This window comes from Pan troglodytes, chromosome 3 (assembly GCF_028858775.2).
Source record: "Pan troglodytes isolate AG18354 chromosome 3, NHGRI_mPanTro3-v2.0_pri, whole genome shotgun sequence".
NCBI classification, from domain to species: domain Eukaryota; kingdom Metazoa; phylum Chordata; class Mammalia; order Primates; family Hominidae; genus Pan; species Pan troglodytes.
Genome location: NC_072401.2, coordinates 59,558,720 through 59,584,674, shown reverse-complemented (window position 1 = coordinate 59,584,674; position 25,955 = coordinate 59,558,720). Strand labels below are relative to the sequence as shown.

At 38.8% G+C, this 25,955-nt stretch overlaps 1 protein-coding gene across 2 annotated transcripts in view; it reads left to right on the top strand.

Moving 5' to 3' along the window:
- The first annotated feature begins 4,514 nt into the window (after positions 1 to 4,514).
- AMBN (ameloblastin) overlaps positions 4,515 to 25,955 on the top strand; it is a 34,503-nt gene continuing 13,062 nt past the window's right edge. The window contains exons 1-3 of one of the 2 annotated variants that reach the window (XM_063809292.1): positions 4,515 to 4,673; positions 24,063 to 24,119; positions 25,074 to 25,142. In XM_063809292.1, the coding sequence (XP_063665362.1) occupies positions 24,105 to 24,119; positions 25,074 to 25,142 (84 nt within the window). In that variant the 5' untranslated portion in view covers positions 4,515 to 4,673; positions 24,063 to 24,104. Of the gene's footprint in view, positions 4,674 to 23,948; positions 24,120 to 25,073; positions 25,143 to 25,955 lie in introns of those variants that run through there. The other variant, XM_001160377.4, reaches the window with a different exon arrangement.

Below are 25,955 nucleotides of genomic sequence, written 5' to 3'. Positions count from 1 at the left end.
GTGTTCATAGTAGTTTCTGATGGTTATTTGTATTTCTGTGTGGTTAGTGGTAACATTCCCTTTGTCATTTCTAATTGCCTTTATTTGGATCTTCCCTCTTTTCTTTTTCATTAGTCTAGTTAGCAGTCTATGTAGCTTGTTAATTTTTTAACAAAACCAACTCCTGGATTTGTTTATCTTTTGAATTGTTTTTTTGTGTCTTGATTTCCTTCAGTTCAGCTCTGATTTTGGTTATTTCTTGTCTTCTGCTAGCTTTGTGGTGGGTTTACTCTTGTTTCTCCAATTCTTTCCATTGTGATGTTAGGTTGTTAATTTGAGATATTTTTAACTTTGGGATGTGGCCATTTAGTGCTGTGAATTTCCCTCTTAACACTGCCTTAGTTGTGCCCCCAGTGATGCTGATGTATTGTATCTTTGTTCTCATTAGTTTCAAAGAACTTCTTTATCTCTGCCATAATTTCACTAATTACCCAGAATTCAGGAGCATGTTGTTTAATTTCCCTTTTTTTTTTTTTTTTGAGACGGAGTCTCACTCTGTCGCCCAGGCTGGAGTGCAGTGGCGCAATCTCAACTCACTGCAAGCTCTGCCTCCCGGGTTCACGCCATTCTCCTGCCTCAGCCTCCCAAGTAGCTGGGAATACAGGTGCCCGCCACCACACCCAGCTAACTTTTTGTATTTTTAGTAGAGACGGGGTTTCACTGTGTTAGCCAGGATGGTCTTGATCTCCTGACCTCGTGATCCGCCCACCTTGGCTTCCCAAAGTGCTGGGATTACAGGCGTGAGCCACCGCGCCCAGCCCACATGTTGTTTAATTTCCATGTAATTGCATGGTTTTGAGCAATTTTCTTAGTCTTGACATCTATTTTTATTGCACTGTGGTCTGAGAGTGGGTTTGGTATGATTTCAACTCTTTTACATTTGTAGAGGATTATTTTGTACCCAATTATGTGGTCAATTTTAGAGTATGTGACATGTAGCAATGAGAAAAATGTATATTATGTTGTTTTGGCGTGGAAACTTCTGTAAAGGTCTATCAGATACATTTGGTCCAAGGTTCAGTTCAGGTCCTGGATATCTTTGTTAATTTTCTGCCTCGATGAACTGTCTAATACTCTCAGTGGAATGTTGAAGTCTCCCACTATTATTGTGTGAGAGAGTAAGTGTCTTTGTAGGTCTCTAAGAACTTGCTTTATAAATCTGGGTGCTTCTGTGTTGGATGCATATATATTGAGGACAGTTAGGTCTTCTTGTTGAATTAAACCCTTTACTGATATGTAATGCCCTTCTTTGTCTTTTTTTTATCTTTGTTGGTTTGTCATCTGTTTTGTCTGAAATTAGGATTGCAATCCCTGCTTTTTTCTGTTTTCCATTTGCTTTGTAGACTTTCCTGCATCCCTTTATTATGAGCCTATGGGTGTCATTTTGTGTGAAATGGATCTCTTGAAGACAGCATACCATTGGGTCTTGCTTTTTTATTCAGCTTGCCACTCTGTGCCTTTTAAGTGGGGCATTTAGCCCATTTACATTCAAGGTTAGTATTGATATGTGTGGATTTGATCCTGTCATTGTGTTGTTAGCTGGTTATTATGTTGGCTTATTTGTGTGGTTGCTCTCCAGTGACAATGGTCTGTGTGTTTAAGTTTGTTTTTGTATTTGCTGGTAGCAGTCTTTCCTTTCTATATTTAGTGCTCCTTTCAAGATCTCTTGTAAGGCAGTTCTGATGGTAACAAACTCCCCCAACATTTGCTTGTCTGTAAAGGATCTTATTTCTGCTTTGCTTAGGAAGCTTAGTTTGGCTGGATATGAAATTCTGGGTTGAAGATTTTTTTTCTTTAAGAATGTTGAATATAGGCCCCCAATCTCTTCTGGCTTGTAGGATTTCAGCTGAGATGTCCGCTGTTAGCCTGATAGTGTTCCCTTTGTAGGTGACCCGCCCTTTCTCTCTAACTGTCTTTAACATTCTTTCATGTTGACCTTGAAAAATCTGATGCTTATGTGTCTTGGGAATGCTCTTCTTGTGTAGAATCCTACAGAAGTTTTCTGTACTTCCTGAATTTGACTGTTGGCTCCTCTAGCAAAGTTGGGGAAGTTTTCATGATGGATGATATCCCAAAATTTGTACTCCAAGTTGTTTTCTTTCCCCACTCCCTTTCACGGAGGCCAGTGGTTCATAGATTTGGCCTCTTTATATAATCCCATAATTCTCGAAGTTTTCATTCATTCTTTTTTATGACTATCTTATTTCAGAGAACCGGTCTTCAAGTTCGGGGATTCTTTTCTCAGCTTGGTTTATTCTGCTGTTAATACTTGTCATTGCACTGTGAAATTCTTGTATTGTGTTATTCAGCTCTGTCAGACCTGTTAGGTTATTTTTTATACCAGCTTTTTTGGCCTTCAGCTCCTGTATTGCTTTATTATGATTCTTGTTTTCCTTGGATTGGGTTTTGCTGTCCTACTGAATCTGTTCCTATCTATATTCCAAATTCTACTTCTGTCATTCCAACCAGTTCAGCCTGGTTAAGAACTCTTGTTGGACAACTGGTGCAGTCATTTGGAGGACATATGACACTCTAGCCACTTGAGTTACCAGAGTTCTTGCATTGGTTCTTTCTCATCTCTGCATGTGGGTGTTCCTTTAACTGCAGTGTAGATTGAGTACAGTCAATAGATTTCTTTTCTAGATGTTTTCACCAGACTGAGGCTTTGTACAGGTCTTTATGTGAAACTGACTTCTTGTCTCTGGTTTCAGAGGTGGGTATGTTAGTGAGGTATTTTTAGTGTTGAAGCTTTGGGGTGTGATCCAGTCGGTGGCATTTAGGCTTATTGGTCAGTTGGTAGACTCCAGCTCTGTTGTGTGGTTCTCCTACGTTTCCTTACAGCTGCAGCTGCGTTCCCTCTCAATGCTCTGAAAGTGTGGGTTCCTCTCTCCCTTGAGTGCTAGCTGTAGATCATGGTTTGTCACTCCTGGCTACCCACTACAGCTCTGGAGCAATCTTAGTGTTTATATTCCTTCCCCAACTTGGAGGCAGCAGAAGAAGGGACCTTAGTAGTGGTTGTGGCCAAGCATCTTTTTCTTGTCTCCTGGGGGCTCCACACCACAGAGATGCAGGTCAATAATCACGTAGTGCAATCAACCCAGGATGAAGGGTCTGTGATGTGGGCCTAAGCCAGGCATTCCCTGTCTGGTGACAAGCAGTGGGGGGTGTGTAACCCATGGGAGATGGACTGACCTTCTCTCCTTGAGTCAATTGCAACTTGTTGGAGGTATGGATATGGCACTTAGGGTCTTTGCTTCTTCGCCAGTCCCAGGGTATCAAGGGCAGTTTCATTGCAGAGGCAGTGGCAGAGAGGATTTCAGTTGCCCCAGAGGCTCTGTTCAGGGAGTTGCTGAGTTGTTACTGGCTCGGTAGCTCTGGTGAGGGTGGCTGGACGCTCAGGCCTGGAAGACCTGCCTGGTGAAGAGATATGGGAATGGGGACCCATCTAACAGCCTGGCCACTTTTCCATAGGGCTGCTGCAGCATACTGGGGGCTCTCTCCAGTCCCTAGTCACCTCAGATTTTCCAGTACCTGGAGGTATCACCAGTGAAGGCTATGAAACAGCAAAATGGCAGCATGCCTCTCCTTCTGGAAGCTCCATCCCAGGTACAGACCTGTTGCCAGCCTGAGCACACGTGTAGGAGGTGGGTGGAGACTCCAGTTGTGTGGTCCCACCCACAGAGTAGGAATGGGATCAAAGACTTGCTTTAAAAAGCAGTCTGGCCACATTTTTGTCAAGCAGCTGTGTTGTGCTAAGGGTACACTTCAGCCCCTGGTCACCTCGGACATTCCAAAGCCTGAAGGCCAGAATAGTTAAATCACCCAAGCAGCAAAGATAGCAGCCCACCCCTCTCTCTGGGAGCTCCATCCCAGGGAGGTTTCAAATTTCTGTTTGCCAGAAAGCACTGGCAGGCATAAATGGAAACCATGGTAGGGAGGTCTTGCCCAATAAGGAGAAACAGAATCAGAGACCCACTTTAAAAAGCTCTGGCCATGTTTTCACAGAGCATTTGTGCTGTGCTGGGGGATCCCTTCCACCCCTGGTCAGCTTGGATTCTCCAAAGCCAGAAGGCTGGAATGGCTAAGGTGCCAAACAATAAAGATGAAGGCCCACCTCAGCCCTCCCCCTGGGAGCTCTGTCCCAGGGAGGTGCAACACTGCTACCAGTGGCTAACTGGAATTCCAAGCTAGTGGGTCTTAGCCTGTGAGGTGCTGTGGAAGTGGGGCTTACAAACTGTTGCTGCTTAGCTCCCTGGATTTGGCCTCTTTCCTAGGGGTTTTATGGGGGTCTAACCTCCCACTTTGCCGATGTTGCAGCTTTTTTTGCTAGGAAGCCTGGGGAGGCCAAGTATCTAAGGCTCACAGGTCTCCACAAGTGCCTGAGCAGCTGCTATGCCAAAACTCCATGTAGCTCTGAAGGGCCTGGTGAAGTGGGTTCATGAGGGGAACTTCTGACCTGAAGGTTGCAAAGATCCATGGGAAAAACATGGGTTCTCAGGGTGGCACATTCACTCACTGCTTCCCTGAGTGAGGGGAGGTTCCCTTGGTTCCATGTTATTCCTGGGTAGGCCATCGTCCTGCCTTGCTTTTTTCCATTCTCCGTTGGTCAAGTTGTTTCTTCAATTAGTCCCAATGTGAGTACCTGGATGGTTCAGTTGAAGGTGCTGTATTTACTCGCCCCTTCCACTCCTCTCCGTGGGAGCCACACACACTAGCTGCTTCTAGTCGGCCATCTTGGCCACCTCCCCTAAAAAAAATTTTTCAATATCTTTATTGAAAACAATTCACTAATAAGTGGACCCACACTGTTCAAACTCATGTTGCTCAAAGGTCAACTATATCACTATAAAAGCAATTTTGACCTCAGGCCCCACAAAAGAGTCTCAGGGACCTCCGTGAGTTCATAGACCGCACTTTGAGAACCAGCACCCCACAATACCGGATGTGGGTGAGAAAAACTTTTTTTTTTTTTTTGAAGTGGGTGAGAAAATCTTAATAGACCTTTTCTTCAAATGCAGATTCTGGATTCTGCTTCATACACTTTAAGAGTTCCATATTGGTCCTGCCATCCCAGGTAGGCCCTAGAATGCTGGCCTTGGCTGTGGTTGTGTCACAGTCCCGGGGGACAAAAATTTGCACATGCACTATACCTCGGGTCCCACAACCACAATGGCACTATAAACAACCAGAGACTCAGCTGGGCTGGGCTGGGCAAATGCTTGTGACTGGAAGTACCAAGGAAGGCCATATATTACTTTTATAGTAAAAAAAGATATTTTTATTTTGAAAAAAATTAGCATTTATTTAGCTATAAATTAAAACATTAAACACCATCTGTGATGGTTAATTTTGCATGTCGACTTGACTGGACACCAGGGTCAGATATGATTCTGGGTGTGTCTGTGAGGGTGTTTCTGGATAAGATTAACATTCAGATCAGTTGATTGAGTAAAGCAAATTGCCCTCTCCAATGTGAGTGGGCATCATCCAATCAATTGAAGGCCTAACTAGAACAAAAAAGCTGATCATCTGAGAAGAAAGGAGAACTCCTGCCGATTTTCTAGCCGGACATTAGATTTTTTCCTGCCTTTAGACTTGAACTGAGACATCAGCTCCCCTGGGTCTCAAGCCTGCTAGCTTGGAGACTAGGACTACACCATGGGCATTCCTGGGTCTCCAGATTGCAAACTGCACATCTTGGAATCTGTCAGCCTCCATCACCAAGTGAGCCAATTCCTTTCTATATATATTCAATGTCTTTCTATATATAACTATACCTTTATCGGTTTCTCTGGAAAACCCTGATTAATACACCATTCTTAGGCCGGTCATGGTGGCTCACGCCTGTAATCCCAGCACTTTGGGAGACCGAGGCGGGCAGATCACCTGAGGTCAGGAGTTCAATACCAGCCTGGCCAACTTGGGGAAGCCCCATCTCTACTAAAAATACAAAAGTTAGCTGGATGTGGTGCTGGGCACCTGTAATCCCAGCTACTCAGGAGGCTGAGGCAGGAGAATCGCTTGAACCCAGGAAGCAGAGGTTGCAGTGAGCCGAGATTGTGCCACTGCCTTCCAGCATGGATGAAAAAGAGAGACTCCATCTCAAAAAATATACATAAAATGAAATAAAAAATAAAAAAATACATCATTCTTGGAAAAAAAAAAAAGTCATGGAGATCAACACTAGTAGTGTCCAGCCAAACATCACCCACTAAAGGAGCCATTTTCAGTGAACCAAACCATTTGTAAAGCCATCTCAAATGTGAGAAAGATGCAGGAGGTTGTAGCCAAGGAACTCCACATATTCCAGGGCCAGTGGCACATCCAGCCCTATCATGAGCTACATATGTCCCTGTATGTCCCTGTCATGAGCCATGTGTTAGGTTTGGGGTTGTTTTTTGTTTGTTTGTTTGCCATCTAACACCTGTGTTCACACAAAATTATATGATTATGATTTTGATGTTGATGTTGATCTTTCTATGAGGAGATACTAAAGTGATTATGAATAATCTGACTAGAGAAAGAACTCTGCTTATTATAAATTAATAAAATAGTCATCTAATTTTAACTTTGTTTTTTAATATAACCATTGTGTCAGGAAGCTTATTCTGGACAGGTGTCTAACAGTGGAAACCTCTTTCTGGGAGTTGGAAAATGCCTGCCAGGCCCACATCCCTTTTAGAAGGTTTTTTAATCATGCCTATGCCATTTCATCCTGCCCTCCTGCCACAGCTGATTGGACTAGAGATGGATTCTTTTCCTGGCCAACAGTCCATGAGATGCCCTGACTCAAAAGCTTTGCCAAATATGGGCTTCCTAAACAGAACAATCAGACTGAGGAAGAGGTAGTTAGTAACAGCTGGCTCACTTAAAGCAGGGACAGAGAATAGCTGTGTCTCTGTAAGGGTAGCTGTCACTAAAGAAAGCTACAGTGCCCGTTAAGTCTTTGAAGCTGCTGGCAGATACCAGAGCAATCACAAGGTCTTGGATCACATTCCATCTTCGTGAGGCCTGAAAATGCATCTATTTTGCTTTAATTAATTAAGAAGCATATTTTGTTCTTACATGGTCTAAACAACATACTGCTCTGTGAGTTGGAAGACAATTTAGTCACATTTATCCTGCATGTTGTAGTAAAATAAAAGCACTTAATATTTAGGTCAGGTGTAAAAAAAACCAAAATGCCTACCCAGGCAAGGCAGGTAACATATATAAGTAAGCCAGCCAGGTGTGAGATCAACAAGGAAGATACTTGCCCTGCTAACTGGAGCAATTGCTCCCCAGCTTTGGTCATAATTAACATTCAGAAGAATATTTTCATTGTTTGACAGAACTTCCAAGTTTTAAATGAGATAATGCATGTCAAGTGATTATTGTATGCTCAGCACATTGTAACAGCTCATTAATATTAATTATTATTAGTTTTATATTCATTTACAATCATCATTAGCAGTTATATATCTATAGGAATTATCTGGACAAATGATACTACTTGACAAATTTACATTAATTCTTTAACATATTTTTATCTCAAGAATATTTTTTGAACATGCTCTTTAAAATGCTCCTCTAGTTCTAATTGGTCTCTTAATTGATTCATGAAGACCTTAAAATTTAAGGTATGCTAACTCATCTGGTTTGCTTTTTGCTAATGATTCATTTCTCTGGTTTGGAGAAACTCATTTTTGTGTTTTTCCAGCCTATCTTTTCTGTGGGTAATTACCCCATGCACACCTTCAGACATTGCCTATCAAGCAAAAATGTAGATTGAATACAGTATAATTTTCTCCAAGTTGGTTTAGGTCTTTAATCAGAGACTGCCATTTCTGACCAGCCCTTCTAAACCAAATCAGTAAGTTTTGTTGTTTTAAAGGATTGGTACAAGTAATGAAGTTCAACTAAGAAAAGAACACGAAGATTGTATCTGAAAAAGCAGCATCATAACACAACATACACACTGCAGAGCACTTCCACATAACTTACAACTCCAGGCTTTAGAATGGTAGAAACAAATTCATCTTGTTTTGTTTAAAAGAAAAAAAAATGAAAGTAGAGAGCCCATAGTCAAAATGAAAGTAATTGAGTCATGCCTCTGGGCTTCCTTCTAACAATTATTACAAATTAATATTCACAATATATTTAAGGCATGTCAAAATCTCAAAATAAAAAATGTGTATTGATATAATCCATTCAAATCCAGTTTCCTACCTAGGGGCAGGATGTGATAAGGCAGAGCAGACATGGATTTTGAAGTCAGACTGACCTGGATTCAAATTCTGACATGCTGGTCGGATTTGTATCTTGGCTAGTTCCTTGGCTTCTCTGAGCATATGTTATCATCTCTAAAGATGGGACAACTAGACTTACTTTTAAGTCTGTGATGGAGGTTAAATAAAATACCACAGAAAAGGTGACTTCCCATTGCCTACCATTTAGTAGACATTTAACAAATGGCTTTCTCGTTTCCATTCCCTCTTCCAAGTGCAATGTGAGGATCGATCAAGTTTCCCATATGCCTTACAAGATAAGTAGAGATGGTTTCCATAATCTTAAACACAATATGTATTGAAGGATGAAGGATCTTCCACCTTAGGCCTTGAGTAAGCACAGGTATGGGCTTTTCCTTCACCTCAGTAGATCTGTCTGGAGTAGGTGGAGTAAACAATGTAATTAGTTTGTTTACTCGCAAAGTTATTTATTTAACAAACATTGAACCCTATTCTGTGACAGGCATTGTAGATACTGAAAGTAAATAACACCGCTGCCCTCAGGGAGCTCACATCCCAAGTTGTAACAGACTCATCCTAAATAGCATTTCCTAAGGTATGCTCCACAGAACACCATTTCCACAGGTTAAAAGTGTTAGAAGAAAACTAAGTTTGGAGGAAAGTTTTAAAGTTTCTTTACTATGAGGTTTTTCAGAACCAGTAATGGGCTTGGAGACATAGAATGCAGTGTTTGTATTTGATCACAGAACATTTTTATCAAGGAGCATCTCAAGAGGCTAGCAGTGTTGCTCAGGTCATGCTTTGGGAAGAGCAGACCTATAGTATAGCTGTGAGCGTTCTCCCACACAGCTGTTCCTACAAGCCTTCAGGGGAGGCTGGGGGGAAGCCGGCAGTCTCCTGGATAACGCTGTGCAGTGCTATTTCAGCCCTACATACTGGAGTAGTGGGAGAGCCATAAGCTTTGAACCCAGACTGGACTGGAAATTTGATTCTGCAGCTCATCTGCGTGGCCTGGAGCAAGTTGTAAAAGCTCTTTGATCTTAAGAGCTTGTTTCACTGCCTAAACAATGGGGATCATAATAACATCTTCTTTCTGGGGTTCTTGTGAGAAATAAATATAATAACATAGGGAAAGTGTCAGGCATACAGTAAAAGTAGAACCTAATAGATAGCCCCTTCTATTCCCTTTGCCCCCTTATTCTATGCTACATTTTATTATATCCTGGGAAGCACAGCGCAATGAGTCAGAGATAAATACATCCTGCTGGTTTAAAGAGCAGATGCATGTGCTTCATCGTCTGTGCTTCCTCTATTATTTTGCTTGTACCTGAAGAGTTTTGTACCTCTTTGCACTTCTGTCTTCCAGCCAGAAATGCTGAGACAACAGAAGGAAAACAACAAGGTCTTTACCTTACCTTAATGAGAAATCTCCTGGTTGTCTTTTGAGAAAAGAAGTTCTGACACTGGCAGGTCAATTTACTTATTTATTTATTCATTTATTTGTGTGTGTGTGTGTGTATGTGTGTGTGTGTGTGTGTGTGTGTATCACCCAGGCTGGAGTGCAGTTGCGCGATCTCTGCTCACTGCAACCTCTGTCTCCCGTGTTCAAGAGAACCTCCTGCCTCAATCTCCTGAGTAGCTGGGATTACAGGCACCCACCACCACACCCAGCTAATTTTTGTATTTTTAGTAGAGACGGGGTTTAACCATATTGACCAGGCCAATCTTGAACTCCTGACCTCAAGTGATCCACCCACCTCAGCCTCCCAAAGTGCTGGGATTACAGGCGTGAGCCACCGTGTGCAGCCTTCAGCTGATTTTAGAGTCTTACATTTTTATAACATCAACCAAACATTACCTTACTCATCTAAAATTCAGTAAAATCCTCTAAGCTCTTCATTCCCAGGACTCTCATGGTCAGGAAATTCTTTAAGAAAAACAAAAAATGATATTTAACTAAACATTTCAAACACTCTGTGAAATGAAGCATCTGAGAATCACAATACAGATTCCCTAGTCACGACTACAGTCCATGTTTGTCTAAAAATAGGTGAAATTTATTTTTGCTGATAAAACTAAATCTGAAAGAAGTAATCAGGGGAAGCATGTCTTCATATATTATGTATAACCAATAATACTCCACTCATTTAGCTTGTCAGAAAATGAGCTATTCCACATAAGTGAATTTTCTAGATAATGAAGGTTATAGTTGCCCTACTTCCTACTCCATTCATCTCACCTTGCTTAGAAAGAAGCATTAGAAAGCAGGAGAGCATTTGGAGAAAGGACAAAGTCCACATGCAGAACCCAGAGCAAAGCAGACACCCTGATTAACGATTAAGAGCGGGAGGGAGTAGGGAGTTGGGGGTTGAGTGTGGTGGCTCACACCTGTGATCCCAGCAATTTGGGAGGTCAAAGCAGGTGGATTACTTCTTGAGGTCAGGCATTAAAGACGAGCCTGGCCTAGATGCCAAAACACTGATTTTACTAAAAATATAAAAAATTAGCTGGGCATGGTGATGTGCACCTGTAATCCCAGCTACTCGGGAGGCCAAGGTGGGAGAATCGCTTGAACTTAGGAGGTGCAAGTTGTAGTGAGCCAAGATCGCACCACTGCTCTGCAGCCTGGGCAAGAAAGCAAGGCTCTGTCTCAAAGGAAAAAAAAAAAAGACAGTGGGGTATGGGGTATGGTCTCTAGTAGGAGAGATGGAACCAGAAATGGGCAGCTAGACAGGTTTAGAGACAGAAGATTTGAAATTAGAGGTTTCTTGAATTGGAAAATGTGTGTCTTAGAAAGAATAAAATACCTAGGAATACAGCTAACTATGGAGGTAAAAGATCTCTACAAGGAGGACTCCTAAACACTGCTCAAAGAAATCACAGTTGACAAAAACAAATGGAAAAACATTTCATGCTCATGGATAGGAAGAATCAATATCATTAAAATGGCTTTACTGCCCAAAGCAATTTATAGAATCAATGCTATTCCAATCAAACTACCATTGACATTCTTCTCAGAACTAGAGAAAACTCAAACTCTTTTAAAATTCATATGGAACCAAAAAAGAGCCCAAGTAGCTAAGGCAATTCTAAACAAAAAGAACAAACCCGGAGGCATCACCTGACTTCAAACTATACTATAGGGCTACAGTAACCAAAACAGCATGGTGCTGGTGCAAAAACAGACACATAGACCAATGGAACAAAATAGAGAACCCAGAAATAAGATTGCACCCCTGCAACTACCTGATCTTCGACAAATCTGACAAAAACAAGCAATGAGGAAAGGATTCCCTATTCAATAAATGGTGTTGGGATAACTGGCTAGCTATATGCAGAAGATTGAAGCTGGACCCCTTCCTTAAACCATATACAAAAATTAACTCAAGATGGATCAAAGACTTAAATGTAAAACCCAAAACTGTAAAAACTCTGGAAGACAACCTAAGCAATACTATTCAGGACATAGGCACAGGCAAAGATTTCACAACAAAGACACCAGAAACAATTGCAACAAAAGCAAAACTTGACAAATGAGATATAATTAAACTAAAGAGCTTCTGCACAGCAAAAGAAACTATCAGCAGAGTGAACAGACAACCTACAGAATGGGAGAAAATGTTTGCAAACTATGCATCCAACAAAGGCCTAATATTCAGCATCTATAAGGAACTTAAACAAATTTACAAGAAAAAAAAACATTACAAAAGAGTTCAAAGGACATGAACAGATACATTTCAAAAGAAGACATTTATGCAGCCAACAAACATGTGAGAAAAAGCCCAACGCCACTGATCATTAGAGAAATGTAAAATCAAAGCCACAATGAGATACCATCTTACACGAGTCAGAATGGCTATTACTAAAAAGTAAAAAAAAAAATAAGAGATGCTGGCAAGGTTTTGGAGAAAATGGAACACTTATTTACTGTTGGTGGGAGTATAAATTAGTTCAACCATTGTGTAAGACAGTGTTGCGATTCCTCAAAGACCTAGAGACAGAAATACCATTCAACCCAGCAATCCCACTACTAGGTATAAACCCAAAGGAAAATAAATCATTCTATTAAGACATATGCACACATATGTTCATTGCAGCACTATTCACAATAGGAAAGACATGGAATCAACCTAAATGCCCATCGATGGTGGACTAAATAAAGGCCTGGCCTGGTGGCTCACATCTAGAATCCCAACACTTTGGGAGGCCAAGGCAGGTGGATCACTTGAGTTTAGGAGTTTGAGAGCAGCCTGGCCAACAAGATGAAACCCTGTCTCTACTAAAAATACAAAAATTAGCCATATGCGATGGTGCACACCTACAGTCCCAGCTATTTGGGAGGCTGAGGCATGAGAATTGCTTGAACCCAGGTGGTGGAAGTTGCAGTGAGCCAAGACTGCACCACTGCACTCCAGCCTGGGAGACAGAGTGAGACAAAAAATAAAAAAAGATAGGATAAAGAAAACGTGGTACATATACACCATGGAATAATATGTAGCCATAAGAAAGAACAAGATTAGGTCCTCTGCAGGGACATGGATGGAGCTGGAGAACATTATTCTTAGCAAACTAACACAGGAACAGAAAGCCAAATACTGCATGTTCTCACTTATAAGTGGGAGTTAAATGATGAGAACACATGGATACATAGGGAGGAACAACACTCACTGGGGCCTTTCAGAGGGTGGAGGGTGAGAGGAGGGAGAGGATCAGGAAAAATAACTAATGGTTACTAGACTTTATAGCTGGGTGATGAAATAATCTATATAACAAACCCCTATGGCACAAATTTACCTATGTAACAAACCTGCACTTGTACCCCTGAACTTAAAAGTTAAAAAATAATAATAAATAAATATTTGGATGAAAAAAAGCCATTGGAAAAATGAGAGATTATTTAACAAATGGTATTGAAATATCTGACTAAAAAAAGAAAATGTATGGCTTTTTAGTCTACAGTATTGACTTAAAGATTTGAAGGAATTTGGTCTTAGGAGTCTTTGGGGCTTATTGAGAGCTTTGAGGGCTTCTATAGGCCTTTAGAATGTGTTAAGAAAGGCTCCAGAAAAAAAGAAAACAGAATTCATTGATGGGGCTGGAGCTAGGTTCCAATTTTAAAAGAAAATGAAGCAGAAAGACCCTCTATACTTTCTTCTGGTTTGTAAGCCAGCTCTCTAGGGTAGAGAAGGAGATCATAATTCAGGATCAGACCTCTGTACATCTAGCAGAATATTGACTGTGCTTGCCCTAGAAATTGATGAGGGGAAGGAACTCCAACACATTTCATTCTTTTAAAGGCAAAATATGTACAATGTTACCTGTCTGCCTCTTCGACCAAAAAATTCAGAACATAATCTACCCTGATTTTAATGGCACAATGACCGTTACAAACACCCATTCCTATTTTAACAGAGGCTTCCAGGGTGGTGAGAAACATTAGATCCTGTACAAAGTATCCTTGGGCTCTCTGCTTTTTGTTTTTATTTTGTTTTAGTTGTTTTTGTCTTTATTCTTGGCATCAGCTATTATTTCTGGTGACTAGAAGTTTTTCTAAATCTGGAAACACTTCTCTTTCCCTTCTGATTTACTGTTTCTAATGTCTTATAAGAAAAGATAAAATGATGACATTAATTTGAACTACAACTCAGGTATGAAAAAAAGGGAACCAAGAAAGTCTTTTATGAGTATGTAAACATTAGTGCAATGTGCACTCTGTTTTGCTGGCTTTGAAGAGACTTGTTTTGCTTATTTCTAAGAGACTTATTTCTATCCAGATAGCTTCATTTAAAGATAAATGGCATCCATACTAGTGATGTATAAGCGCACTTGATAAATACTATGCCACCCTTGGGTTCTTTCTTTCCCTCACACCCTACGCATATTCCCTCAACAAATTCTTGAAAAAATATCCAGAATGCAGTCAATCATATTTCACTGCTCCCACTGCTACCACTCTAGCCCAAATTATCATCATCTCTCAGCTGAATCACTGCAGTCCCTCCTAACCCATCTCTGTGCTTCCTCCTTTGACTTCCTTCAGTCTATCAAATGCAGCCAGAATGGTCCTTTTAAAATGTTAGGTCAGGCCGGGCATGGTGGCTCACACCTGTAATCCCAGCACTTTGGGAGGCCAAGGCAGGAGGATCGCCTAAAGTCAGGAGTTGGAGACCAGCCTGGCTAATGTAGCGAAACCCTGTCTCTACTAGAAATACAAAAAAAATTAGCTGGGTGTGGTGGTGCAGTGCCTGTAATCCTAGCTACTCAGGAGGCTGAGGCAGGAGAATCACTTGAACTAGGAGGTGGAGGTTGCAGTGAGCTGAGATCACACCACTCCAGCCTGGGCAACAGAGCGAGACTCTGTCTCTAAATAAATAAATAAATGTAAGTAAATAAAATGTTAGGTCAGATAAATCATAAATCCTTCTCTGCTCACGACCCTCCAATGGCTTCCTACTTCACTCGGAATAAAAGCCAAAGCCATTACTATGACCTCTGAGATTCTACATGATTCCATCTCCTATGGCTTTTTCTCATTCAGTCCTCTCCAACCACACTGGCTTCCATTACTGATCTTCAACTTCTCATTTAAGTTGCACTGAAATTCAAACATCCAATTAATTCCTTTCATACATTTAGCTTTTTCCCATAGAGAAATTTTAAGCCATTTGGTACAATTTGGTTCCATCATCAGACAGATCTGGGTTGAATCCAGACTGCTTACTGGCTGTATGATTTAATGATATTACTTGCCTTATGGGATTGTTGCAAGGATTAGGCAAAATAAATGCCCAGGGCCTAGAACATAGAAAAGACTTGATAAATACAATCTATTGTTTTTCATATAAATTACATATATATGTATATACATATATATGTGTATATATGTATATACATATATATGTGTATATATGTATATACATATATATGTGTATATATGTGTGTGTGTGTATATATATATATATCCAAATATCAGATTTTTACATTATGGAACCAAAAAAATCCAAAAGTTAGAATGAAACTTTTAATTTTCATGGTACTATTATTTGTCTACATGTAGCTTACATGCAAAAAAAAGGTAAGGATACTCTTCTTTGCTTCATGTTCTCCTAGTCAGTTATTACCATATCCATCTTCCAAAAGGAAAAACTAAGGTTTCAGCATGCTTGGCATTGTGATCATATCATGTCCTACCAATTATATACATTTTTCACTAAATTCCTAGTAGCACTTAAACTCGGCCGATTTGCTTATCTGTCACCATCATGGATCCAGTTCATTTCTTTTCATGGATCATTCCTTCAGTATGGAAGGGTTTTTTACCTTATACATATCAGTATATACTTTTCATCCCTGGCAATCCTGTATTTGAAACAACTTCTACAAGAATACTTCTATAATTAAGCCTATTTTGTTCTAGTAACCTCATTATTTGACACCCTTCCAATATTTATACTGAATCAATAATCATTTGCATTAATTGTGTGCTTCTAATGTATCAGGAACTGTTCTAAGCACTTTAGTGTATTATTTCATTTATTCCTATGTAGGCTCCTTTATTAACACCCTTTAACAGATGAGGAAACTGAGGTAACACATGGTAAAATAACTTGTCCAGGACACACAACTAGACAATCATGACACTGTATCTCAACTAAGCAGTCTGATCCCCAAAAACGATGCTCTTAGCAATTAAGCAATTCATACCCTATCTTCTTTTACGCATTTTTTTATAGTAAGTCTCATGTCAGCTCATGTGTCAATGTCATGTATTGTTTCTCCAACTAGACTATAACTTTTTTTTTTTAATAAGCCTGAATTGCTCTCTTTACCTCCATTAAACTTAATACAACGGTCTCTTCATAGCCTTTAGTAAATGCTCTTTAACAAACTCAGCTGTTAAGTGGCTAGCACAGGACATGTGCCTGACTTGCTTTTCAGTTATTTACACCAAAAACTTCTGGGCCAAGCAAACCCAAATACCACTTCTACTATAAAACTGACTCTGATGTAATCATGAAGGGTCCATGTGTGAAAAGCTGAAGTCATTCTGTGTTGGCTTGTGGTCAACTCTCTTCTTCCAAAAGTCCTTCTGCATGGGCTTACTACAGGTACAAACAGCAGGTAATAATCCGGGACAGAAACAAATGAATCATCATTTTAATACACAAAGCAAGTGGGTGTTTTACTTGACAAGCTGCCAAGAGCTACTGTATCAATGGCATATATTTCTGCTGCAAACTCCTCTGTTTGTAAAGGACCAATGCCAAATTTGTTCAGTGTCAGAGTTTCCAGGTAGGTGCCTTTGGAATCCACCATGAAAGAAAGGAAGCAGGGGCAAAAAATGACATCAGCCTGACTCCAATGAGTATTTATGAAGTATACTACCTGAGAAGTTACTGTGAACTAGGAAGGCTTCCAAGGAAGGTACTTTTACTTAATTTTTATTTTAATGTCTATCAAAAAATTTACATCAAACATGATAAGAGATCCATTCATATGTTACATAAAATGTTGTATAATATATGCTTAATGATATAGAAAACACATACAAACTAATAAGAATATCAATTCCCCTGTGGTTAATAAACAAAAACATTAACAATTTACAAAAAAAAAGGAAATATAGTTAGTAAATAAATATGTAAAGAAAATATTTAACCTTGGTGATCAAAGAAATATAAATTAAAACACCAGTGAAATAGTGCATAATACCAGTTAATTTATGAGGGGAAAAATTAATTAAATGAACAAATTCTGGCAAAGTTGTGGTAAAACTGGTATAGATGAATTATTAGTAGGGTATAAACTTAGACAATTCAGCAATACTTATCAAAAGTCATAAAAATATGCATATTAACTAGGAATCATACTCATGGTAAATTATACCAAGAAAATAATTCAAAATATAAAAATTGTTTTGAATCTTTACTAATTAAAATACTCATTGTAAAAAATTAGAAACAACCAAAGGTTGAAAAACAGAGGTCCTAAGCATTGATTTGAAGATTTATTACCCAGACAATTAAAAAATGTAATATTTATCTCTGTAGCTACATGTCAATATTTATGACATAATGGTAAGTACATAAAGACCAATACAAAATGATATTTACACTATAATCATAACTGTTAAACATGAATTTAACATGAATAAGTACTGTAAGAAAAAATAATTTTTAAGTTGAGTAAAATTCTGTCTAATTTGTCTTCTTTTATATTTGTATCATCATCACTGTGTTGTTTTTCTGGTTCTTGTTCTTGATTATGAAATAAATGGAAACCAATTAAAAACAATGTCTTCTAACATAGTCTGCAGTTTTCAAAATAATTTTTACCATCATATTAGCAGGCAAAAATAATCCAAATTTGACTTCTATGTTATAGCACTATATGATAATTATATCAATAGATTTCACTTATATTTATCATTTATTTTAGTAGGTATTAAAAATTGAATGTAAACATTACCCCAAACCATCATGATAATAAGCCCTACAAAAACACTAAAGGATAGCAGTCAAGGTGGGTGGCCTGGTGGTCAAGAGCAAGGTCTTAGAGTTTGAGTCCCAGCTATGCTACATACTAACTCTGCAGGATATTAGTACCTTTTCTAAAGCCCAGTTTTCATAGTACTTATCTCATAGGGTGGTTCATGAAGATCAGTTAAGGTAAGGAATATGAAGCACAGCACCTGCCATATGTAAAGTGACCAGTAAAAATAAGCAACTAAGATTATATACAATAGACTTCAAGATTCACACAACCTTTATTATTCCTTTTATTATTCTAATATACAAAGGCAGTGTTATTAGTCCATTCTCACGCTGCTATAAAAAACTGCTGGAGACTGGGTAGTTTAAAAGGAAAGAGGTTTAATTGACTCAGTTCTGCAGGGCTGGGGAGGCCTCAGGAAACTTACAGTTATGGCAGAAGGGGAACCAAACACATCCTTATTCACATGGTGGCAGGAAGAAGTGCTGAGCAAAAAGGGAAAAGCCCCTTGTAAAACCATCAGGTCTCATGAGAACTCACTGACTATCACAAGAACAGCATGGAGGTAACTGATCCCGTGATTCAATTACCTCCCACTGGGTCCCTCCCATGACACGTGGGGAATATGGGAACGATTCAAGATGAGATTTGGGTGAGGACACAGCCCAGCCACATCAGGCAGCTTTAAAAGTTGGCCTTTCCCTGACATGACCATGCTCTCTGCCTTTGATCCCTTCTGCGGAAGCTTAATGCGTGATACTCCATCCGATTCTTTCCTTGGAACACTTAATACCTACCCTTTCTCCCAGTAATTGAGAACTGCTGTTCTGTAGCATTCTTATTTTGGAGATAAATTCATGTGGGTTTATGTCTCCTGATATTATATGTGCTTTTTAATTAAGTTATTATTGATTTGTTGTATGTTTCATTAACAATCTCTGTGTTCCTCTCTTCCTTATATAAATATCTGATAAATTCTTTGCAGACAGGTGTATGTGGTATGCCTCTTTGCATCTGCCAGTGATTGATTGGTCCGTGTCATCTGCCAGGGGGTAACTAATTCATGTTGACATAGTGCATAAAAGCAAGGACTCAGAGCCAGATATCTGAGTCTGAATTCTACTTCTAACACTTACTGACTATGTCACTTCAGGCAATTTTCTTTGCCTCTCTATAGTTTTGTTGTATTATGTATAGAAAGGGGAAGAATCACCTTTTCCTAAAGTTCTTGTGAGGATTAAATAAATTAATATATGTAAAACAGTCAAATTATTACCTGTCCACAGTAAGTGCTATCCAAATATTAGCTATTAATATTACGATGCACATCAAACAGCAAATGAAGCAAGTTAGAGGAATGAGTGGTATCTACCTGACAGGAATGTTAGACATGAAAGCCATATCCAAAAAGTTAGAAGACCACATACAAAGTAAATATTAAAGATCTTTAATGAGCAAGCTGTCATAATGAAGTGATGAATGATACATAGTTGGAATTCGGAGAAGGGAAAAATCACAGTGGAGTGGAAAGTAGGGGAAGGAGTCACAGAAGAGGTCAAATTTGACTGGGACTTTGCAAAACAAGTTGTAAACAGGCAAGAAAAAAGTCTAGACAAAACCCTCATGTTCATTGCAGTATTATTTACAAAAGCCAAGATATGGAAATGACCCAAATGTCCACCAACAGATAAATGGATGAAGAAAATGGGAAATATACATACAATGGAATATTATTCAGCCTTAGAAAGAAGAAAGTCCTGCCATTTGTGACAACGTGGATGAACCCAGAAGACATTATGCCAGGTGAAATAAGCCAGTCACAAAAGGACAGATACTGCAAGATTCCACTTACATGAGGTATCTAAAATAGCCAGACTCACAGAAGCAAAGAATAGTGGTTGCCAGAGGCTGGGGGGAGGGAGAAATGGAGAATTGTTCTTCAATGAGTATAAAATTTCTGTTATGCAAGATGAATAAGTTCTAGAGATCTGCTGTACAATATGCCCATAGTTAACAAAACTATATTGTGCACTTAAACATCTGTTAAGAGGACAGATTTCTTGTTCAATGTTCTTACTACTTAATAAAAAAGCACACATACAAAAGAACACAAGGAAATTTTTGGAGGTAATGCTTATGTTTATTACCTTAGTTTTAATGCTGATATCAAGGGTATATGCGTATGTCTAAACTCATCAAGATGTATACATTAAATATGTGCAATTATTGTATATCAATTATACCTCAATAAAGCTGAGAAAGTATTTTAATATGAAGCAGATTTTTAGCCTTCATATTTCATTTCCACAAGAATGATAATAACTCATGATCACTGAACATTTCTTGGCTACCAGCTAGTGTGCTAAGCACCTTATATTTCGTATTTAAATTAAATTAATGCTGACCTATGGTAGACCACATTTCACAGATAAAAATGTTATATGAGCTTGGGCACAGTGGCTCATGCCTGTAATCCCAGCACATTGGGAGGCCGAGGTGGGTGGATCACCTGAGGTCAGCAGTTCGTGACCAGCCAGGCCAACATGGTGAAACCTCGTCTCTACTAAAAATACAAAAAATTAGCTGGGCATGGTGGTGGATGCCTGTAATCTCAGCTACTCGACAGCCTGAGACAGAAAACTCACTTGAACCAAGGAGGTGAAGGTTGCAGTGAGCCAAGACTCCGTCTCTCTCTCTCTCTCTCTCTCCATATATATATAAAAATGTGTATATATATAAAACATATGTATATATACACACATATATATACATATATAAAACATACTATATATACACATATATAAAATATATACACATACACATATATACATATATAACATGTATATATAAAATATATATACTATATATACGTATATATAAAATATATATACTATATATACATGTATATATAAAATATATATACACTTATACATATATACATATATAACATATATACATATATAAAATGTATATATACATATATAAAATGTATATATACATATATAAAATGTATATATACATATATATGCATATATACATACATATATACATATATAAAATATATGTGTATGTATATATATATAAAATATATGTATTTATATAAAGTGAAAACATGGAGGCCAGGTGCAGTGGCTCATGCCTGTAATCCCAACACTTTGGGAGGCCAAGGTGGGCAGATCGCTTGAGGCTAGGAGTTACAGACCAGCCTGCCCAACATGGTGAAACCCTGTCTCTACTAAAAATACAAAAATTATCTGGGTGTGGCAGTGCGTGCCCTTAGTCCCAGCTACTCGGGAGGCTGAGGCATGAGAATTGCAGGAACCTGGGAAGCGGAGGTTGCAGTGAGCCAAGATCGTGCCACTGCATTCCAGCCTGGATGACACAGTGAGACTCTGTCTCAAAAAAATTTTTAAAAAAAAACTACATGAAGATTATATAGTGGCTCACTCAATGTCATATGACCAGTGAGTATTACAGAGGGGATTTAAACAGCTGTGCTCTCAACCACTTTACTAACATATTCTGCCAGATCTTGTTGCTCTAAATTTTTCATTGTAACTTTTTCTATGGCCTATGTCTCTTCATGTGTCTCACATCTTTTGTCACTTTGAGATTTTTTTTATTTTGCTGTACTCCAGACACAAGTATTTTCTTATAACTGACTCTCTGATTCTTCTTCATACAGGTATGGTCTTGGCCAACATAACATGGTTTCCATCAGCTATGGTAATTTCCTTATATCTATAATCACTGTCAGAAACTCATTCATACATTCATACTAATTTCCAGATTTCATTGTAATAGAAAAATTTTTTGTAGGATATATTAGTATTACATTTACCAACTTTCCCAGTAACATACATCCCATAAAATCTGACAAAAAACTGTTTATTAGCTGAAGAAATGAAACCAACTCCAACTGATTACAATCATTATTACAATATGAATGCACACTGTCTCATGCAAAGTGGGAAACAAGATTGGAAAGAGGAACTGAAATGTTCAATTGACTGTCTAGTTACAGAGGGTGAACTTTATGACAGCCTTAGAGATCCTTACATAGTTTTTGAGTGGGGCAGTGAAATGCCAAAACCAGTATTTTAGGAAGATAAGTCTAGTGTTGGTGTGCAGGATATTGGAGGAGAAATAAACTACCAGATAAACATCTGGAAGTCAGTAAGCCAGAATGGAGTGTGACATTTAAAAAAGGAAGAAGCAACAGTGCGTATGATATATTGGATATTTGGCTCAAAAGCAAGGCAGAACATAAGAATCCTACCAAAACATTGTTATTAGTGTGTCATGATCACGCTTATAAACTTTACAAGACACACACATACACACTATTTGCCAGTTTTTCAGCCAACTAGGAAGCTCGTTCCTATGGATTCAGCATCAACTTCCACAGAGAAAATGTCCTCCATCAGGTCCCTCCTCTACCTCCTTGGAGCTTATGAACCTAGCTGCCAGCACTCCTCCTCCTCCAGCACACACACACACACACACACACACACAGTGTTCTTGTGGTCTCATATTTCATGTAGTTTCTCCTACCAAAAGGACAATCAACTCATTCATTCAGCACCCAATAAATGGCAGCTGCTGCATCTTCACCATCTCACCAATCTTTAAGACAAGCTCAGGCTGGGCGTGGTGGCTCACGCCTGTAATCCCAGCACTTTGGGAGGCCAACACAGGAGGATCACCTGAGGTCGGTAGTTTCAGACCAACCTGGCCAACATGGGGAAACACTGTCTCTACTAAAAATACAAAAAAAGTTAGCCGGGCATGGTGGTGCAGGCCTGTAATCGTAGCTGCTCAGGAGGCTGAGGCAGTAGAGTCGCCTGAACCCAGGAGGCAGAGGTTGTAGCGAGCTGAGATCACACCACTGCACTCCAGCCTGGGCAACAGAGCAAGACTCCGTCTCAAAAAAAAAAAAAAAAAAAAAAGACAAGCTTGTGGTCATTAATTATTATCCTTACATAACAGAAGAAGGAACTGGGGCTCAAAAGAGATTAAGGGACTGCATCAAGCACCAGAGACAGCATGCAAAAATAATACTTTTCATTTCAATAACATTTTGCTGTTTGCAAAACACATTCACATTCTTCATTTCTTTGCATCCTAAAGATAATTCTGGTATCAGTGGAACACAGAGGTTTTCAGGAGCAGCTTCTAAGATAACATTATTTGAAGCTGTTAGGCCTACATTTGAGTATGGATACAGCTTTCTCTCAAAATACCAGCTTCCTCAATGTTCCCTGTAATTGACAAGATCCCTACTTCCCTAAAGAGTGTACTGACTCATCCCTTCTTCAGAACTAATCTTAAATGTTTATCCCTACCATATCTGAAATCACAACTTTGGAAAGACAAGGATGGGCAGAGAAGTAACAAAAGCGGCTAATATTCAATCCGCATCCAAGATATTATCTGTTCACGGAGAAAAACCAATCTGTGTTGACGTTAACCTTTTAAGTGACCGAAATATGTCTTATTAACCTGGCTTGATACTAATGCCTGGAAATGTGTCTATCTGAAGAGTGAACTGACACTTGTGCCCATTGATTTGGTTCATAGAGAATGTTCTGATTTACGTCCCCGTCCCCACAGATTTTTTTTAAAATGCACCAAACGTTTACCTGAAGTAAACCTGATTCTTGCAGAGGGTCCAACTGTAGTTTCTTACAAAAGCTTGGCTATCTCTAATCAATTATCTCCAGATATGAAAATATCTAGGAAATTCAAGGAAGAAATCACACACATTAATTATCCATCTAACATTTTAGTGTTTTCTTTTAAACTCTGTGTGTGCTGGGGGGAAGGACAGTAGTTTCTTTTACTACAACAAACAGGAGGGTGAAAACCTGAAGAATGCTAGCATTGGGTCACTAGCTTTATCTGCAGATAAAACCAGCACAAAACAGATAATGGCTTGTTTTGCACCTATTTTACATATATTTTCCCCAGCTCACCAAAATAATTGTCTTCAGAGCCTATGTCCGTTATTCCTTTACTGCCTTCCCTGCTATCAAGTTCTCTGAATAAGTACAGGGGCTGCAGTACAATTAAAAATAATGAGACCCTACTGGGCCAATGTCCCTGCACGCAATAAAAGGGTGTGGACTAATTGCAGGAGCAGAGATTCCCGCCCCCACTCCCCCACGCCACCCCCCGCCATTTTGCTTCACTTTGATTGGTGGATTGGCACTTTAAATAAAGGTTTCTAATCTTCCCTGAATGAGAAGTACAGAGCAAGTCCCACGCACAGTCCTGAAAAAAATTTTAATCTTCTTTTCTTAGAACTATCTTGGTTGGCATCATCAGGCCCTGAGAGCACAGTGCATGTCAGCATCTAAGGTAAAACGGGATTTTATGATTTCCATGTGTTTCCTGTAAATTCTTTTTTTCCTATCTCCAGACAGCTTTTATAAAGAGGATTTATCTTCATTTGTCACCAGTAGCTGAATTATTGCTTGTTGTAATCCATTAGCATGTCCCAGAGATGACATGCCTAACACCCATTCAACTAAGAAAAAAAGACTTTTATCTATAGATTGTGTTTTTTTTTACTATTTTTGATTATAGTGCCTAATTTTTTTTAATATTAGAAGATGAGTAAATTTCTAGGCTATTCAGATCTCTATTCATGTAAGAATAAAGAGCTTTTTGAATTTATAGAATAAATTTTAAAAGATAATTCATTTTAGGAAGAAGAAAGCTAAATTTGAGGTATATTTTCCACTAACATCAAAGGAAATTAAGATAGCCAATTTACTCTCATTTGAAAAGAAAAATTTTGTCATTGTTACGTAGATTACCTAAACATGCAATGATGTACCCTCTATTCCTGCAAATAAAGGTTTGTTATAAAATGACTGTTAGTTGCATTACATTTCACATGCATTTCAAAATGTGTCCCAAAGGGTAAGCAAAGTATAAACTTCTGTGAATAATACCTTATAGACCAATATTTTACTTAGTGGGAAGGATTTTTAAATTCATAATTCACTTTATGAAATGAAATATATCACTTAAAGAATATCGATGGAGGTTGTTCCTACATACTTATTCAGGCTGTAGATCCATTTAAAACGTGCTTAGATATTTTTTAATTGCTTGTTAATTTATTTCAGAAACTACTACATACAAATCAGTTGTTTACTAACATTTAGTTTTTGTTTTTGTTCTTCTAACCTTTATCCCGGTTGTTTTTGTAAGAGCAGAGACTCAGGCTCATTTTCAAAAATTGTCTTTTAACCATTCTGAATAAAAATTCATCTGATTTAATTCTCCAACTTAATTATGTTTTAGATTCCACTTTTCAAAATGAAGGACCTGATACTGATCCTATGCCTCCTGGAAATGAGTTTTGCAGTGCCGGTAAGTCAGTCTTTAGAGTGTGTCCCAGAAGAGATTATTGATTGTCGAACTCCAAACAACACTGAAGGGATATGGACTGAGAGTCCATGCATAGACTCACTTGATTTAATCCAGTGGTTTAGTCCTATTGAGTCAAAAGCCATAGTTGCTCAGATGTCAATCTTGCAATCCAAAAGCGGTAAGTGATAGCCAGGTGCGGTGGCTCACGCCTGTAATCCCAGCATTTTGGGAGATTGAGGCAGGCGGATGACCTGAGGTGAGGAGCTCGAGACCAGCCTAGCCAACATGGCGAAACCCTGTCTCTACTAAAAATACAAAAATTAGCCAGGCGTGGTGGTGGGCACCTGTAATCCCAGCTACTCGGGAGGCTGAGGCAGGAGAATTGCTTGAACCTGGAAGGCGGAGGTTGCAGTAAGCCGAGATTGTGCCACTACACTCCAGCCTGGGCAACAGAGTGAGACTCCATTTAAAAAAAAAAAAAGCAGTAAGTGAAGTATGATATTTCTACTAAAAAGTTATTTAAAATAGTCCCAAGGCAATTTCTAGATCTTATTCCACTCATTCAAAGTTAAAAGCTTAGTCTCCACAATGCATGGCGAAATTTTATTATCAACTTATTGCTATCATTATAAAGTTGAAATGGAAAGAGGAAACTTCTTTGAAAAAAATACATTTTCTTCATTTCAAAAAGAACTATCTCTAAATTTCTATGGTTACAAAACTCAGCTAGATAATTCCATTTAAAGCTAGTAATTAACTGGCAAATTTACCTTGTAAACATGAAATTGTGTGACTGAGAGCTGAAGTTTCATA